At 52.2% G+C, this 17,490-nt stretch overlaps 2 protein-coding genes across 2 annotated transcripts in view; one reads left to right on the top strand and one right to left on the bottom strand.

The window, feature by feature from the left end:
* The first annotated feature begins 518 nt into the window (after positions 1-518).
* Positions 519-11,557, top strand: FBXW12 (F-box and WD repeat domain containing 12). Its single transcript, XM_078614469.1, has 10 exons — positions 519-750; positions 2,891-2,928; positions 3,428-3,579; positions 4,100-4,320; positions 6,271-6,486; positions 6,837-7,001; positions 7,801-8,089; positions 8,320-8,510; positions 9,021-9,178; positions 9,761-11,557. The coding sequence occupies exons 1-10, from the start codon at positions 646-648 to the stop codon at positions 9,858-9,860; spliced, it is 1,635 nt and encodes a 544-aa protein (XP_078470595.1). The 5' UTR covers positions 519-645; the 3' UTR covers positions 9,861-11,557.
* Positions 11,558-12,658: 1,101 nt separating this feature from the next.
* The window catches only part of HUWE1 (HECT, UBA and WWE domain containing E3 ubiquitin protein ligase 1), a 96,057-nt gene continuing 91,225 nt past the window's right edge, over positions 12,659-17,490 (bottom strand). The window contains exons 84-87 of the mRNA XM_078614470.1: positions 16,792-16,909; positions 15,983-16,164; positions 14,930-15,120; positions 12,659-14,311 (exon numbers count right to left, since the gene is read on the bottom strand). Of these exons, the coding sequence (XP_078470596.1) occupies positions 14,209-14,311; positions 14,930-15,120; positions 15,983-16,164; positions 16,792-16,909 (594 nt within the window). The 3' untranslated portion in view covers positions 12,659-14,208. The remainder of the gene's footprint in view (positions 14,312-14,929; positions 15,121-15,982; positions 16,165-16,791; positions 16,910-17,490) is intronic.

Raw genomic sequence — 17,490 nt, 5'->3', positions numbered from 1 at the left:
CATCGATATGAATCCATGGTAGTTAAAGTAACATTTTATTGACAGATTTAACATAAATCATCATTCCAGAGGGTCGCTAAAACAAGCAGTGCCACTTTGTGGGAAGTTAACAGCCTTATGAACAGACTCGCCCCGGCCATGATACTATCCTGTAGGAATTTTACACCACAGACTCAAGAGTATGGGTGGGCTTGTCTTAACCACAGGCGTGTGGAATTCTCTTCGCTCGCTCAGAGCATGGATGGACTTGTCTTCGTCATGGAAATGTGGAATTGAAGCAACAACAGAATTGGTAAAATTCCCACCGCGGCCTCAGAGCAAGAGTTGCCATGTCCCTCGGCCGTAGGAATGTGGAATGTCCGCTTGTGGCAAAGCGAAACGGGGTACGGCCGTGCCCTCGTCCGCGGGAATGTGGAGTGAGCACGCGGATAGCGCCACCTCGCGGTTGGCGGCTGTGGGATGAGACACGCGCGCGTTTCTTCGGGTTCACGCGGAAGCGAACGAGGCTCCCCCCCCCCCCTCGTGACTCCGCTGATATTTTGGAGCCGCTCACGCAGCCGAGGCCACCTGAGGAAGGCTTCCTTCCTGGCCCCCCAGGGTGCGAGCCGACGGTTCGAGTCCTATCCCCGGCGCAGCAGGGCAGCAATGGAGTGCGAGCAGCAGCAGCAGCCGCTGCCGTTTGACTGCCTGGCGCACGTGTTCACCTTCCTGCGAGCAGAGCAGCTGCTCAAGGCAGCGGCCGTCAACCGGGTGAGTGAGTGTGGGGGTAATTGAGTGTGAGGGTATGTGTGTGGGGGGGGGGGTGAGTGTGGGGGTGAGTGTGGGGGGTGAGTGTGTGTGGGGGTGAGTGAGTGTGAGGGTGAGTGAGTGTGGGGGTGAGTGTGGGGGGGGGGGGGTGAGGGTGGGGGGGGTGAGTGAGTGTGGGGGTGAGTGTGGGGGGTGAGTGTGTGTGGGGGTGAGTGTGGGGGGGGGGGGGGGTGTGTGGGGGGTGAGTGAGTGTGGGGGTGAGTGTGTGTGTGTGGGGGGGGGGGGTGAGTGAGTGTGGGGGGGGGGGGAGTGAGTGTGGGGGGTGAGTGTGTGGGGGGGGGGTGAGTGTGGGGGGTGAGTGTGGGGGGGGGTGAGTGTGGGGGTGAGTGTGTGTGGGGGTGAGTGAGTGTGTGGGTGTGTATGTGGGTGTGGGGGGGGGGTGAGTGAGTGTGGGGGTGAGTGTGTGTGGGGGGGGGGGGTGAGTGAGTGTGGGGGGTGAGTGTGTGGGGGGGGGGTGAGTGTGGGGGGTGAGTGTGGGGGGGGTGAGTGTGGGGGTGAGTGTGTGTGGGGGTGAGTGAGTGTGTGGGTGTGTATGTGGGTGTGGGGGGGTGAGTGTGGGGGTGAGTGAGTGTGGGGGGGGTGAGCGGTCCAGACCTCCCCAAAGACCCTGGCTGACAGAGGAGGTGTTCAGGCTGACTGAGAAAAAGTGACAGGCCCACTCTCATCGTCTACACTCTACAGCATCCCACGTTGGAGAATGAGGAGGCTTCCTGCAGCCTTCGCTCGGAGGTTCGGAGAGCCGTGAGGCGCTGCAAGGATGGGTGGTGGTCGCAGGTTGCTGAGGAGATGGAGTTTGCCTCAATGGCCCGCGATCACAAATCGCTTTTTAATTCCCTCTTTAAGAAGGGGGGACCGCACAGACTGTAACAACTACAGGGGCATCTCACTCCTCAGTGTGCCGGGAAAGGTCCTGGCAAGGATTATTCAACATCGCCTTGCTGGGCACGCTGAGGAGAGGCTTGCAGAGCCCCAATGTGGTTTCAGGAAAGGGCGGTTCTGCTATAGATGCCATATTTTCTGTCCGTCTGCTACAGCAAAGGTGTAGGGAATTCCAACAGGCCCTACATCTCTTTTTTATTGACCTGTCTTCTTGGTTCTTTCGGTAAAGTTACGTAGAAGGGAAATATTAAAATAATACAAATAAAACATAATAAAATAATTCTCACGACGTTTCGGCCACAACGCAAGCAGCCGTCCTCAGGTGAAAAACAGGTCTACACAGACAGGTGAAGAACAGGTCTACACAGACCTGTTCTCGACCTGAGGACGGCTGGAATTATTTAATTATGTTTTATTATTTTATTATTTCCCTTCTACGTGACTTTACCGAAAGAACCAAGAAGATGAATCCCTGCAGTCACGAAAGCTTCAAATCGAAATTTATTGACCTGGTCAAGGCCTATGATACCATCAGTAGGCCTGGGCTCTGGGTTGTGCTTGTGTGGGGTTTGCAGCGTTTCAATTCCTCAACCGCGCGTGGCATCATCCATCCATCGGTGGCTATCCGCGGCGTTTTCCCATCTCGATCTCTGGCGACCGCCCCAGCCACCACGCTCCGTCTCGCTCCGCTCACCAAATTAACTCGTTGCACGCTGCACGCGTCCGATGATCGTTAAACAAGTCCCACGTGACGGGCCGGTCTACGTCTCGCGGAACACGTGCGCCGAGATTCCACAGTCTTAATTGCAGTCGGCTCTGTTAACGCAGACGGCGTTAACTGCTGAGCGCGTCAACGTTGGGACGTGTTGAACAATCATCGGGTGCGTGCAGCGCTGGGGAGAGAAATGAGGCCAGGTGTGGTGCTGACGACATCACGGGTGTCAGCCTTGATAGGTACCTGCGAATGGCACTTATCCCCCCCCCCGCCCCAACAGCTTGTGAAAAGCTATGTGGGGAGATCTTTGTATATTGGTATGTGCGGGGTGCATGTGCTCACGTGTATGCGCGCGTGTGCGTGTGTACACGTTTGTGTGTGTGTACACGCGTGTGTGTGTGTACACGTGTGTGTGTACACGCGTGTATGTACACGCATGTGTGTGTGTACACGTGTGTGTGTGTCTACCCTCTTCCCTCCTGTCACCAGTTGTGGAATGCTGTGGCCAACTCACCCGCGCTGTGGAGGTAAATAACCCAGCTCTCGACTCTTACTCTAACCTGTCAACCTCACTCGCATCCGCCCACTCCCACAATTACAACCGAGCCAGCAGTGGCACGGGCAAGAAAGTGCAGGACTGCACCTGCTACAATTAGGTGAATGAGCCACAAATAAAACTGCAAATGAAATAAATAAAAACGAACAAACCTGTGACCCCATGACCCAGTGATAGGGCCGCCACCTATCCAGGTTTGACCCGGACAATCCGGGACTTGGCATCTGTGATCGGCTACCGGTGTTGCCTTGAACTTTACGGCTGTAAACCGCACAGTGTTGATGATCGACCTCGTGCTGACCGAGAGATCGAGCGCGTCTGGCTTCCTTTCTACGTATATGTTGAACTTCTTTCGCACCGTACGTAGCCAACCGTGCTCATCGGAGCTGCGGGGGACGTGCACACGGTGAGCCTTCACCCAGCAGAGGAAGAAGTGGGAACCCAAGCACGCTGTCTCCCGCCCCGTGCAGGTGCCTGTGCCGGCGCCGCTGGGCGTTCTGCTGCGTGGAGCGAGCGAGCGAGTGGAAGCGCTACTACCTGCGGCGCCAGGGGCTCGAGAGGGCGCTGGGCTGCGGGCGACCCGGCGCCGACTACACATGCACCACGCTGAGGGGCCACGACGGTGCCCGCACACAAAGACAAAGATCCCCCGCGTAGCCTTTAGCAGGCTGGGCAAGTGCTGTTCGCGAGTAGTACCTATTGAGGCCGGCACGGCGCACCAGGGGGGTGGGTGGCCAGCACCACGCCCGGCCGGCTTTGTCTCCCGAGTGGCGATGTTTACACATCGTCCTGGATACTCATCTGAGTCCGATTTGAACTAGCGGAGGCCCATGACTGGTTTAGATAAGCCTCGCTTGTGTTGGTGCGCGTGCGTTTCTGGGGAGCTGTAGTGTAGTGGTTACCATGCTGCACTATAAACCCGCGGTCCTGGGCCTCTCCTAGGTTGACTCAGCCTTTATAAAAGCACCTAGTTCCCGTATCCAGTATAGCTGCTGAGGCCTGCACATCAATCGAGCCTCTTGAGCACAGCGAGGCTGTTGAGCACGTTAAGGAATGCACGATGTTTTGGGTAGATGGGTACCAAACGACACCAAGGAATCTCACTGCGATGGCAACTGCCATCTCCTCGCCCTCCTCTCTAGGCGCGATCTCGGCCGTGTGCTACCTCTCGAACGGGGAACCGCGCATCGACACGGCGCAGGGCAACGACGATTACGACGACGATTACGACGTTGATGGTCAGGAGAACGCGGAGAGAGGGAAGAGCGGAGCGAGCGCGCCGCGGCCAGAGAAAGCTCGACCCTTGACCTGCGTGTGCAGCGCCAGCAAGGATGGCAGCGTGCGAGCGTGGGACGTGCACACGGTACGCCTTCATCCAGCAGTGGGTTGACCATGGCTCATGGTAATGGCAGGGACGAATCTACCGTTTTATTACATCCTTGCGTATGGTGGCAGCAATGTGCTTGAGGTGCTCAACGCCAATGTCGAGATCTGCTGGCCACGACCAGAGGGCTTCAGCAGAGTGAGTGTTTGTGTCGTTTTGCTGCTCCTCCTCCTCCGTTGAAGGAGCGCAGACGACAGTGGTTTATTATTTGGTCCAGAGCTTGGGTTGCATAGCCACGATCGCACTAGATTGGCTCGTCATTAATTTTACGGCCTGGTGATAAAATACCGCGCCTCCGATTAGCGCGGTTGGTTACATACGGTGCGAAAGAATTTAAACCGACATAAATCCACACATCACTGTGGCCGTGACAGTAGTGTCGAGCGCATGGATCAAAAAACGCATTTAGGAAAACTTAACTTTATTTTAAAAAATCCACTCTCCAATTTTATCTCGATGAGCGGCGTCACGCGGTGAACCAAAGTTTCCAGTCGTAGTTCTCGTTAGAGCAGCGCAACCCTTGGTGTTAGAGAATGGCCCGAGGAAGTGGATATCACAGAACTAGCTCTGTCAACACTGATCCACGGGCTGTGTGCGGATATGAAAGTAAAGTTAGTAGCGTTAGAAAAGTTTGATGCTTTATTTGTGCAGTCATCGGTGACCGGGCAGAGACCACCAGCTCACACGACGTTTGGAAACCTGAATTCGAAGTCAGGTTTTCACCTCAAGAATTAAAGGGGCACATCTTGGGAATAATAAATAAATAAATATATCGTCGCGATACCACAAAAAGTGGAGAACGACACGTGAATACATTGTGTCGAGTGTTGCATCATCGTTATTACACAGCTGATACAAACCAGGACCTTTAACAACGAGGGAAGATAATTGTTTTTTTTACCCTTTTATCTGGCAACAAAACTGACCCCGAGCTCTCATACTCTGATGGTGCGTTGTCTTTGAGTTGTGCGCCTTTTGGCGTCATCTGGTCCAACACCATGTGAGACTAGGCTCTAAGGAAAGCTGTCTCGGGTGTGGACCAATCAACTTCAAGGACAGTGCATACATTATCAGAGTGTTTTTTGTTTGCATTATGACTGCAGGTATTGTGGTCTATGCAAACATGACTCCTTGTAAAAAAGGTGTCAGTTTTGTTGCCAGATAAAAGGGTAAAAAACAATTATCATATTTTTCTACTGGCAAAGGAGGTTCCAATGGTGTAAACGAGGGAATAGTTTCAGATTTCCCAGCACAGCTGTTGCTGTGGTTACCTCAACGAGAGGACGATCCTGGGCAAACTAGAACAGGTGGCAACCCTAATTCGGAAGTGGATATCATAGAACTGGTAGTTAACATCTCGCCACGGTGGCGAGATGTTAACTACCTCACCTGGTATTCAGGAGGTCATGGGTTCGATTCTGACCCTCACCTTTGTATATTTGTGGTTTGCATGTTCTCTCCGTGGTACTCCTGTTTTCTCTCCACAGGATAAGCCTATCAATTTTGGCCAGCTCGCTTCTGAAATAGAACTGTATAGCTCAGTGGGCCTTATCTGGTAAAAAAAAAAGTACTCTCAGGTTTTTTCGGTAAAGTCACGTAGGTAAAAAATATAATTAAAAGTTAATAAAAGTAATAATGGAAATAAAATAAAATAATAAATCACGACGTTTCGGAGGCAACACAAGTCTCCGTCATCAGGTGGGACCGTCACAGCTAAAAATTTTACCTACGTGACTTTACCGAAAAAAATCTGAGAGTATGAATCCTTGCAGTCACGAAAGCTTCACATCTAGAAAAAAAAAAGTTTAGTTTAATTGCAATGCCACGGTCATCTGAGCCACCCGACCTCCGCGACGTGCCCCCGCTGGAGGCGACCACTCTTCATTTCCATGCCGGGACCCAGTGTCATCCTCCGACGATCGCTTGCAGGGCCAGCAGCTGTGGCTGGCTGGGCAAGTGGGCGGCACGGCCGTGGAGTGCCTGGTGGCAGTGCCGACGCTGGGGCTCGTGGTGTCGGGGAGCCGGGTCGGAGAAGTCACGGTGTGGGATGCGGCCGGAGGTCACGAGGTCGCGACCCGAGCTGACCCCACGCCCGGGGTCACGGTGCTCGCGACGTGTGCGTTGGAGGGCGGCCACTTCCTGCTTGTGAGTCCGCGATCGCACGATCTGCACCACGATTATCACGCGCTCATAATTGTACGCACACAGCCCTTCCATGGAGCGCTCATAATTGTACGCGCACAGCCCTTCCGTGAAGCGCCCTGCTGGACGGGGGCCTCCCCGCCGCGACGTGTGGGTTGTGAGAAGAGCTAGGAGAGTGGGTGGGGCACAGCAGAGCAAGACAAGAGGGGAGAGGCAAGCAGGGGAGAGTCCGCGGAGGGTCGCAATCGCGGCGAGCGTGCGACCTTGAGGTCAATCCTGGGACAGGACCGGGGTGGAGTGGGGAGATGGCGGGATAGCGGTGACGCGGCCACGCGTCCACTGTGCGTCGCCAGGCGGGTGGCAACATGGGCACCTTGCGGGTACTGGCGCTGCCCTCCCTCGCCCCCGTGCGCAGCCTTCTCCTGGCCGAGGACCACGCGCTTAACCTGCTGGCGCCGGCGCCGGTCGGCACCGTGATCCTGGTGGGTGCCACCCACAGCCCGGACGTGCTAGTGCGGGTGAGTACAGCGAGAGCTGTTTTGACGCCAAAGGTCTCATCGCTACACACCGATCAGCTGCTCGAACTTTCTCTCTTCGTGCGCTTCTACCGTGCGCCTCTTCTCTCATCCGGCATGTTATTAAGTAACACACCTTTTAATTGCATGCCTATTCCAGGCATCGTATATGTTGATGAACTGTGATTAACCATATGGTAATATGCACTGCTTATTTACAGGTTAATATATATCCATTATTATGGATATGACAATAATAAACCCCCCTCTGATCTTTGCACCTGATAAGCTCACAGTGATGACATCATGTTGCTGTATTTAAGATCGGAAGCAGGAAGACTTCCTCACAATTCTGTAAAATCGCCTGATGAAACTCATTGTAATCACCAGCAAAACGTCGTGCTGAATTGTAAATGTAATTTACTCACCATCACGCCAGTGTACACGTTTTGTTCACGTGACAAACCTTACGAATTGGCTGTGTTGGGTGGTGGTGGGTTTCCGACACATTTATATTTATGCAATCTAATCCGAAAACCTTTATTATAAATAATATTGACCGCGAAAGCCTCCGTGTTAAATTGTTCTCTCGTCCTCGCAAACACCGCCCATACACAGAGATTTATCGACTTGCAACGAGAACCATAGATTTGTATAGACCCATGCACTTACATGGCCTTACATATGGAGCCATTCTTTTAACACGTCCGGCATCGTACAACGCGGCTGGCGTTGGTACAATTCTGCTTGGCACCGTTCGACATGGATTTGACGTTGCGTGCGGTGGTGCCGGCGCGACCAGCTGCTGGGCGTGCGAGCGTTGTGCACGGAGGACGAGGAGGAGGCACCTCCCGACCCCCGCCGGCCTCTGCCCCCGCGCCCCGCCAACTGGCGCCCCGATCCCATGGCGGCGATGGTGACGGCGACGCTCCCGGAGCTCGCCGGTCTCGGCGTGCTGGCGGCGGCGTGGTTCCCCGCCAAACCGGCGCGCCTCGCCGCCGCCGTCGAGCTGGCCGATGGTCAGCACGAGGTGCGCTGCTTCGACGTGGAGCTGGGCAAGGCCAGGCGCAGGGGCAAGGAGCACGTCGCCGGTAGGTGCGGGGCGCTTCGCGGGCCGCGCGACGACGGCGGGCTCGATGAGCCGTCGAAATGGTTCGCGGTTTCAACCCGATGGTTTTTCGGCACGTTTTTTTGTGTTTTAACGTCTCCCTCGTTGAGGCGCAGCCGTCAGTTGCAGCTCTACATCTGGTCGCGTCGGCGTCCGAAGCGGAACCCGATTCCGTCCGATCGTTCTCCCCTCGTGCCGCGCTCTCTCCGCCAGTGGGCGAGGTGGCGGTGCGGTTCACGATTCCCAAGGAGCAGTGGGTGACGCAAGCGCCGTTCCTGCGCACAGCGAGCCACAACATCGTCCTCACGACGCTCGGGCAGCAGCTGAGCGTGTGGGACGCGGCCACCGGGGGTCACCTCGCGACGTTCAGCGACCACAAGCAGCATATCACCGGCATCCACGTGGTGCGGGCCTGGCGGCACCACCGCACTATACACGACACCACCACCACCACACTATACACAAAATGTCCTACGACAAACTGAGACAATGGTTTGGCTTGCTATTTCGTAATGACGACATGCCACATCCAGCGTAACCTCTCACAATGGCTGCTGTGGCGGCCACCAGTCCACGTGGCAAGTACTCCCTGTCGAGTTTAACACGGAGGAGGCTTTCGCGACCGATATTATCTGGGCTTTTTTGGGTTACATCGCGTAAATATAAATGCGTCGTTAAACCCGCCACAAACAATTAATCAGGTTTGTCACGTAGACAAAACATGCTCATTCGTTACTTAGTACAGCACACCGGTGTGTTGGTTGAGTAAACCGACGACGTTTCACCAGTAATTGCAACCAGCATCATCAGGCGACAGCCAGACACGGAAAGTACTCGGTGATAAAATCAAGCGGCCCCCTTACCCTGGGCACTGCCACACTCATTGCGCCCGTGTCTGACCGCGCGGTCCGCAGGACCCGTTCCGCGTGGTGAGCTGCTCGTTTGACCTGTCCCTGCGCGTCTACACCTGGGCGCAAGCGGAGGCGGCGGAGGGAACGGAGGCGGCAGCGGGGGCGCGACAACAGCTGGTCAGCAAGTATACCCTGCTGGGGGGGTCGCTGACCCGCTCGCGGTGAGTCGGCCCACCAGCGTGGCGGTGCAGCGGCGACAATTTACATTGCGGCAAAGGGGCCTAACGGACGATTCTTTCCCTGACCCAGGCAATTTTATGAATCGGTTCCATCCGCTCGATTAGCCCAACTGTAACGGCAACGATGATGTGCGTGATGATTTGCGCCAATCGTGAACAATCGATGACATGATTCAATGTATTAAAGTGCGTAAGAATCGTGTGTCCCATGTGTGTGTTCATGCGTGTGCATATCCATGCCTTGGGAGCGGTAGTGCAATGGTTAGTGCGCAGCACTACGACCCGAGTGTGATTGCTCCTGGCGGCCAACACCAGTGAAGATTATCTGAACCGTATCTGGGCCTCCCCCAGGTCGACTCCGCCTTAAATGAGTACCTGGTCCGTTGTGTAAACATCACCACTGGGGAGACAAAAGCAGCCGGACAGGCTGGCCACCTCCCCTTCGTAGATGCTCGCTATCAGCACTTGCTCCAACAATCTGTTAAGGCTACAAGGGGGATCTTTGTCTTTTTTTGGCATGCCCATTCCTGTGTGCTTATGCGTCTGTGTGCGTGCATCCCACAGGGGCTTCAGGAACGTGGTGAGCGACTGCAGCAGCGTGGTTGGCGTGGTGCAGGCTAACAATGGACGGGACGTTCTCAAGGCCTACAACTTCAGCTTGTGAGGGGCAGTCTCATACAAAGCCCCGGTGTTTGCATGGACCACCAAGTGCAGGAGTTAACGAGGGATGCTGTCAGAGGGTGCTTGCGTTGTGTCCTCAAAGATAATAAACCGAAGGGAGTACATTTGGCATTTGAACGATTTTCATGGGACAGAAGCAATCACTTGGGTTGCCAACTTTTCCACCATAGTTCCAACGCAGGCGTTTCTCAGTCAACCTCAGTCCATCGTTATCAAAACTGCGTGTATAGGAGAGCCGACACGAGGTTGCAGGGGGTTCGTCCTTTATTTCTTCCCCCTTCCGCTGTTCCCGCTCCACTGTCCCCCTCCTTTTGGCAGGAATCCTTACCACCCCCCTCCCCGACACCCCTTGCATGCGTATTATAGTTCAACACAATAACCGGTACCAGATCTCGACGCACATCAATTCCTGCTGCCGGAAGAGATGCCAGTTTTTTTTTAAATCCTTTATATTAAGTTCGCTTGCTTGCTTAGGACCGTGCAAATCTTTCGGTCGTTTTTTAACCCACTTCCCGTGATCCAATCGAGCTGACATTTTGCACACAGACTCGTTGTGTGAGACAATTAATGTTCGTGAATTTTTATTTCCAAAATTTTACACTTTTTAGCAAAAAATTTTTTATTTACATTTATTAAAATATAACTCATTCATGGCTTTAGCTGAACGTCACAGTGTAGGAGCCAAGAGCGTGACACCTCCACAGGCCCTGGCGGAGTAGCGCAGTTGGTAGCGCCCTCGCTTCCCATGCCAAAGGTCGCGGGATCGATCCCTGCGTCCTCCACAGGCGAATATATTTTTAAATCCTTTATATTAAGTTCACTTGCTTGCTTGCGTAGGACCGTGCAAATCTTTCGGTCGTTTTTTAACCCACTTCCCGTGATCCAATCGAGCTGATATTTTGCACAGACTCGTTGTGCGTGACAATTAATGTTCATGAACATTTTTTTCCAAAATTTTACACTTTTTTGGACAAAAATATATTTAATTACCAATTGCTTAATGCTGCCATGCAATCATCTGACCCATAAGTGGCAGCCATCTCAAGCCAGAGGACGAGAGGACTCTAGCCGCCACGCATAGAAAGGATTTATAGTGAAAAACTTTGTTTTTACGGGTTTACTTGTTTTCGCTCAAACACGGGGAACAAAGGGTGGCAAAAATCTTCAACCGCGAAGGCGCCATGGTCCCACTCGGCAAGCTTCGCGGGACATTTCCGTTCAGTCGTCTCCCGCAGGACGATCGGATGTTCACGTCGTAGGTGGATATACTCTGCCCTGCATCTACCTTGGGTCTTCTGGGGACCCGCAAATACGGGGTGAAAATGTTTGAAACTCAGGGGAACCACAAATGGTCAATGGCCCATCTACGCTGTACAGTGCCAGGTTAGAACCCGAACGATTGACCTTGCCGCTTTCGGTAAAGTCACATAGGTAGATGGATTCCTGCAGTCACGAAAGCTTCAAATCAAGATCGACCTTGCCTCGTTACATTATTTACTTGCACTTTTAATTGATTGCATTGGCGCTTGTTTACATTTTTGTACATTAGTTGTGGTTACCCCATGCAAAGATAATTAACATTATAAAAGGGTAAATGGATATAAACTGGGCAACGGCCACCCATTGAACTGTTGTTTTGAGACTACTGTAATGTGCACGAATAAAACTGCCTTGCTGTTACTTTTTGGGGCTTACGGAGTTCTTTGTTTGGGTCGGCAAAAGTCCTTCGAATGGGTCTTGGGATCCAGTGCCGCACGGCTTGCGGGTGCGAGGCGGCACGTACCCCCCCTCCCGCCCCTCCCCGTCGGTGGCAAGGATCGGTGGAACGTCGAGATTTGCGAAACTGCCAAGCCTGCCAGGCTCAAAGGTGGTCGCGAGGTGGCAATACCCCGAGGGTGTTTGTGACAGCGTCTGTGCGTTATCCCCCCCCTCGTGCATCGTAGCTTTTCCACGAGTCCTCCAGTTTCCTTCTATACGCAAAACAACCCTTACAAAAAAAACGGTCAAACATTAAAAAGCAGATGAATTTTTTGGGACAAATTAACATTACAGCTGAAATGTAGGTGATCGGCCGGGTACTTCCACCTATTTCAAGAGGTCTGGCTGGTGTGGAAGAGTAGGCCAAATAACCTTCGGAGGAGCTCTCCGTGCTGCAACCAGTGGACACTCATCTCGCCGATCGTGGCGCGAGCAATCAATTGCAGGGCTGCACCTTTTTTAATTAGCGTCAAATATCACAACACCTCGGGCCCTTGCGTGTATGCTGAACTTCTCTCACACCGGACGCAGACAACCATTGCTAATCGGAGGTGTGGGGAAAGGACAATTAAACACAAAAAGCCGTTCTAAAGAAATGTTTTAAATCTCGATTTAAAAGCCCAATTTACCACAAGTCTGGTGAATGCAGACTCCATGATACCTTGTCATAATGTGGTGTTTGAACATTTTACCGCCTGTATTATTGCCAGAAAGGATAAAAACGCTTTTTTACACAGTAAACCCTAGATTTGAAGCCTTCGTGACTGCAAGGATTCATACTCTTAGGTTTTTAGGTAAAGTCACGTAGGTTAAAAAAATTATAGAAATAAAAATATATTAATTTTTTTACCTACGTGACTTTACCGAAGAGTAAACCCTCTCTAATCTAAAGGGTTACGTTCTTGAAAACGCTCGCGAATTTAAAATGCATTAATCCAGAAATCTTGTCTTTACAAGAGCAGGGTGGTGGGTGGGTGGGGGGCAAAACCACGCAACACAAAGAAGCCACAAAACAGTCAAATGTTCCATTTTTTTTTCAATCTTCATTCTTTAATGACTCGAATTCTAGATTTTTTTTTAAACTGCATTCTGGGAAAAAAGTGAAACCTAACAAGAGAGAAAAGAAAAAACCAAAATAGCGATACATGAACTCTCGACAAGTCAGCGCAACCTCCGTCGAGGAGGCCTTGGGCAACGACTGATCGCGTGGGGGGGGGGGGGAGCTTGGCTACAGCAAAAAATCTGGCCGTACCGCAGCGAACGTCGCAGCAGCCTTCTGGAATCCAACCGCAAATGTTATTACTTTTTAAACGTGTTTCTCTCCCAAAAAACAACAACGCAACAATCCCGTTCAGGTTTCCATAAACAACATTTGTGAATAAATACCAAAATGAAAGAAAAGAAAAAAAACGCTTAATTATGGAACAGTTGCCTTCTTCCTCGACCCGTGCCCGCCCTCCCCCCCCCACTTTTCCCTGGTGGCGTCTCTCCCCCGTGGGATTCTATTTTACAGGTTTCAGTGCGGTTTGCCGGTGCCTTGAGATTATAATCCAGCCGACCCGTCCGCCATTTTATTTCTATTCCACGTGAGAATTACACCGACCAAGTACGTTCCGGACTGGCGTCCGCCCGCCCTGCCCCTGCGTTCCTCGCTTCACGCACGGCCGTGGCTCTGCATGTGCTGCGTGTCCCTTACCCTCACCGCCAAACTACGGCCGCGTCACCGCCAAAACCGCGCCGGCGCCCAACGACGGAGTCGACCGGCCACAATCCCCGCGCGCGGCTGTGCCGAGGGGACCGTGAGGCTCCTCCTTCTGCAGCCCCCCCCCCCGCCCAACTTCCAACTTCTCGCCCGACAACTTACCCCCCCACCCCACCCCACCTCTTATCGGTCTCACACTCTATAACGAAGCCTGTCGCTTATTTACAAGTGTTTACTCTTTATAGTATAGTTTGTCTATTGTTCATCTTTTAGAGTCGCTTTGCAAATGTGAACTTACGTGGGAAACATGGCGGCGAGGTTTATCGAGGGGACTTTATACATAAATGCGAGTGAAATGTTTTTTTTGTTTTTTCTCGAGTTTTCTTTTTAAATTGCCGGACGACTTCCATTTTTTTTTTTTGCGTGAAGAGCGAACGTGACACGATTGCGAGCGCTATGTGCTTCTGCCTGCGCGTGTGGGTTTTTATATATATATTTATATGCAGCACAACGGATGACACATGCACAATAGGGGGTTAACCACCACAACCCTCGTCTCGCGTCAAAAAACAGATCCCTCTCCTTCCACCTGCACATCGTGTCGGCAACACAACAGCCTCCCTTCCTGCTGCCCGCATTGAGTCAGGTGGGGTTCCATACGCACACTTCCCAACCACCACCCTCCCCGCTCGGCGCGACTTGGGGGGGGGCATGGACGAGATCGAGGGCTACAAACGCACGGCCGAGTGAGCGGGCGAGCGAGCGAGCGGGCGGGCGAGGAGTTCTCTCGCCGCCTCTTCCTGCTCACGCGAGCGAGCGTGTCGCAGCGGGAGGACGAGAGGCGGGGGGGGTGGGGGGGTGCCGGTGATGACTAGGCCAGGCCGAAGCCCTCGGAGCACTCCTGCACTGCGAGCAGCAGCATGTGTCGCAGCTTGTCGTACGTCTCGTACGCGGGGAGGTCCAGCTGGTTGAAGCTGCACGAGACACAGGGAGAGAGCACGGATTTAGATAAAGGTGCCAGATATAGACTGTCAAACGGGGACTTTAGACCGTCAAACGGGGGCTAGTTCGAGGTTCTGATAATACTTGCCACTCATTTAGCCATGGCTAGGAATGGAACTCAGGTAGTCGGGTTTCTAGTGCAGTGCAGCATTAGCCCCTGCAGCAAATTAACGGCCACGTCACTGCTTCACTCCATATAATCATAATAGCGTTAAGGGTATTGTAATAGGCTACAATATTATTTATCTATTGTACGTGGTGTAAAAATGGGGTGAAGCCAAAACCGTTTCGGGTATCGCTCAATATTTACGAGATTGCCATGGACACACGACCTAATGCTTTATTCTAGATTTGAAGCTTTCGTGACTGCAAGGATTCATACTCTTAGTTTTTTCGGTAAAGTCACGTAGGTAAAAAATGAAATAAAAATTCATAAAAATTCAATAATAAAAATCCGAAACGTCGTCATTTTTATTCTTTAATTTTTATTCATTTTTATTGCATTATTTGCTAATGTTTCATATTTTTTTCCCGAAAAAGACACTTTAAACTCCCATCATCGGGACAGCCCCCCGGGCGAGCGCACGTACCACGTGTGAGCGGAGGGCAGGCGGTCGGTAGAGCGGTCGTCGCGGTGGATCTGGAACTTCTGCACGCCGTTCATCCCCTCGAGCGCCACGAAGCCCTGCAGCGGCACCTTGGACGTTCCCGTGACAAACTGCAGGAACTTGGCGCGCTCCGCCTGGTCGAAGGAACGCAGCGCCCGCCAGAACCACTGGATCTGCGTGCAAGACGGCGGTGGTGGGGCACAGGCGTTGGGGGTTAGAGAGGCGTCGATTGGAATTGACCGTCAAATCGTTTATCCGGGAAAGCAACACCGAGTTTGAAAACTCCATTTTCAGGAAAGTCCTGATGTACTGGGATGGATTGTAACATGTGCTGTCGAGTCCTGGAACAGGTTAAAGACATCATTCTGACTGTTATGAAAAAAAATCAGTGTCCTTGGGATGGCGGCTGGTGGGCTGAGAATAACGATAGAGTGGTTGCCAGATTCATCTTCTTGGTTCTTTCGGTAAAGTCACGTAGAATGGAAATAATAAAATAATAAAAATAAAACATGAGAATGATATAATTTTATTACGTTTTATTTTTATTAGTTTATTATTTCCATTCTACGTGACTTTACCGAAAGAACCAAGAAGATGAATCCCTGCAGTCACGAAAGCTTTAAATCGAAAAAATGGTTGCCAGATGTCCACTAAGTGGGCAGGTCAAAAAGTTACAATACAAAAACACGATAGGAGTGCAAAGCATAGGAAAGGTAAGCAAATGTATAAAAAAAATACTATTTGTTCTCCCAGGTAAAGCCCACTGAGCTATTAAGCTTCCGTTTCAGAAGAGACCTGCCCACAAATGGCAGCTCAACGAAGTGGCTTATCCCGTGAAAATTTATATCAGCCAAAGAATACCTACTTTAAAAGCATTTCTCTGAACGATGGAGTGATAGAATCAGCAATGCGGGTTGATACATCACAGGACCGTGATGGCAAAGGCTTGTGGAGGGGCGAGGACCTACACCCACAGATTATGGCCGATGATGCAAATGATCGAGGAATGGTGGGGAAGGCGACAAAGACAGGTACCTGCAGCGAGTTGGGTTGGTACTTGTGGTACTCGGTGTGCGCTTTGAGGTCGTCGATGTCGATGGTGGGCAGCCCGGAGATGAGCAGCTCGAGCTCCTGCTCCGTGAAGATGGAAATGAGTCGCTTGGGGATGATCTCGTAGAAGCCCTCCAGGAAGGCTGACAGCTGCTTGCGGATCGCTCCTGCGTCGCGTGGTGTGCGCACACACACGCGGCAACAACCACGCACGGACCGAATTACGCCGATTCCTCGAATTCAATTCCAATATAAATATATTTTTTGTCCATTCAGGGAGTCGCAGAGCAGCGCGGAACCCCCGCGTGGCAAAGAACGGTCCGCAGAAGGAGAGATCACAGAACTACTGTTCTGGTCCCTTCAAGTGACCCAATTTATAAAAACTCAAGAGGTGCAATTTTTGTCACAATGCTGCACTCTGTTACAAGACAAAGCCACCGATATGAGATGGCTGAGTGGTCCTCCGGGACAGAACATTTCTGGTTGAGATTAAAAAGTTCTGACAGTGTAGTTGCACCGGATCCGGTCGCCGAGATCACGGGGGATGCCATGAAGCCAATTCGAGACCATCACAGCAGACCTTGGCAGTCAGCCGCCAACCGTGCAACAGTTGCAGAAAGATGTTGTTGGCAGAGGTGAGGGTGCGGTGGAGTTAACGGCATTGGCAGCGGATGACCTCGCATCTCTGCCCACTGCACACGCCCTACGATAGCCCGCATCGCCGAATTGTGGGATAGTGCGCGCCCGGTGGCGAACAAAACGTGAGTTCCCCGACGGCGATGCCGGTGACTGACCGGTCATCTTCATCTGGCAGACGAGGTGGACGTATTCCCGCTTGTTCTCCTCGGCCACGGTGGTGTTGCGTCCGTTCTGCTTGAGGTCCCGCACCTCGCACACGCCAAACTCCTCCACCTGGGACGCGTGGGGAGCGCGCAGTCATCCAGCAGCGGAGGGGTTACACGCGGGTGCCGAATATTTAAATGTGGGAAAAGTAGCAGTGCCTGTGCCCACGTCCTCCTTTATAACAGTTCAAGCGTGAATAATCTTCTATGGTTCTTTCGGTAAAGTCACGTAGATAGAAAATAAAAAGACCCACAACGTTTCGATCGGAACACAAACGTTGCAACAAAAAACCCACGACGTTTTTGTTTTGTTTTTTATTTTTATTTTCTATCTACGGACTTTACAGAAAGAACCAAAGAATATGAATTCCTGCAGTCACGAAAGTTTCAGGTCAAAACAAAGGTATAAAGGTGCAGCCCTGAAATTGCTTGCTCACGTCACTGCTGGCAGAAGAGCCACCTGCACAGGGAGCTCTAGAAAGAGCCTTTCAAGGGTATGTTGGGCTACTTTGCTAGTGGCCAGGAGACTTATGGAGGTTGGAGTACCCACACTGTACCCCACCCCACGCGAGCTGCCGATTGACTCTTGTGCACGCACGGCACTCATCAAGTTAGCGCAGTGCTTGCTGTCAGAATAATTACTCTTAGGCT

Source organism: Lampetra planeri, chromosome 44 (assembly GCF_965212315.1).
Source record: "Lampetra planeri chromosome 44, kcLamPlan1.2.h2, whole genome shotgun sequence".
In the NCBI taxonomy this organism is placed as follows: domain Eukaryota; kingdom Metazoa; phylum Chordata; class Hyperoartia; order Petromyzontiformes; family Petromyzontidae; genus Lampetra; species Lampetra planeri.
This window is presented reverse-complemented; position numbering and strand designations above follow the sequence as displayed.

Excerpts from the sequence above, each read along its gene's own strand:
- FBXW12 (XM_078614469.1), top strand. The coding sequence starts at position 646 with ATGGAGTGCGAGCAGCAGCAGCAGCCGCTGCCGTTTGACTGCCTGGCG. Across the intron at positions 7,002-7,800 it reads GCCCGGACGTGCTAGTGCGG|CTGCTGGGCGTGCGAGCGTT; the intron begins GTGAGTACAGCG and ends CGGCGCGACCAG. Across the intron at positions 8,090-8,319 it reads GGGCAAGGAGCACGTCGCCG|TGGGCGAGGTGGCGGTGCGG; the intron begins GTAGGTGCGGGG and ends TCTCTCCGCCAG.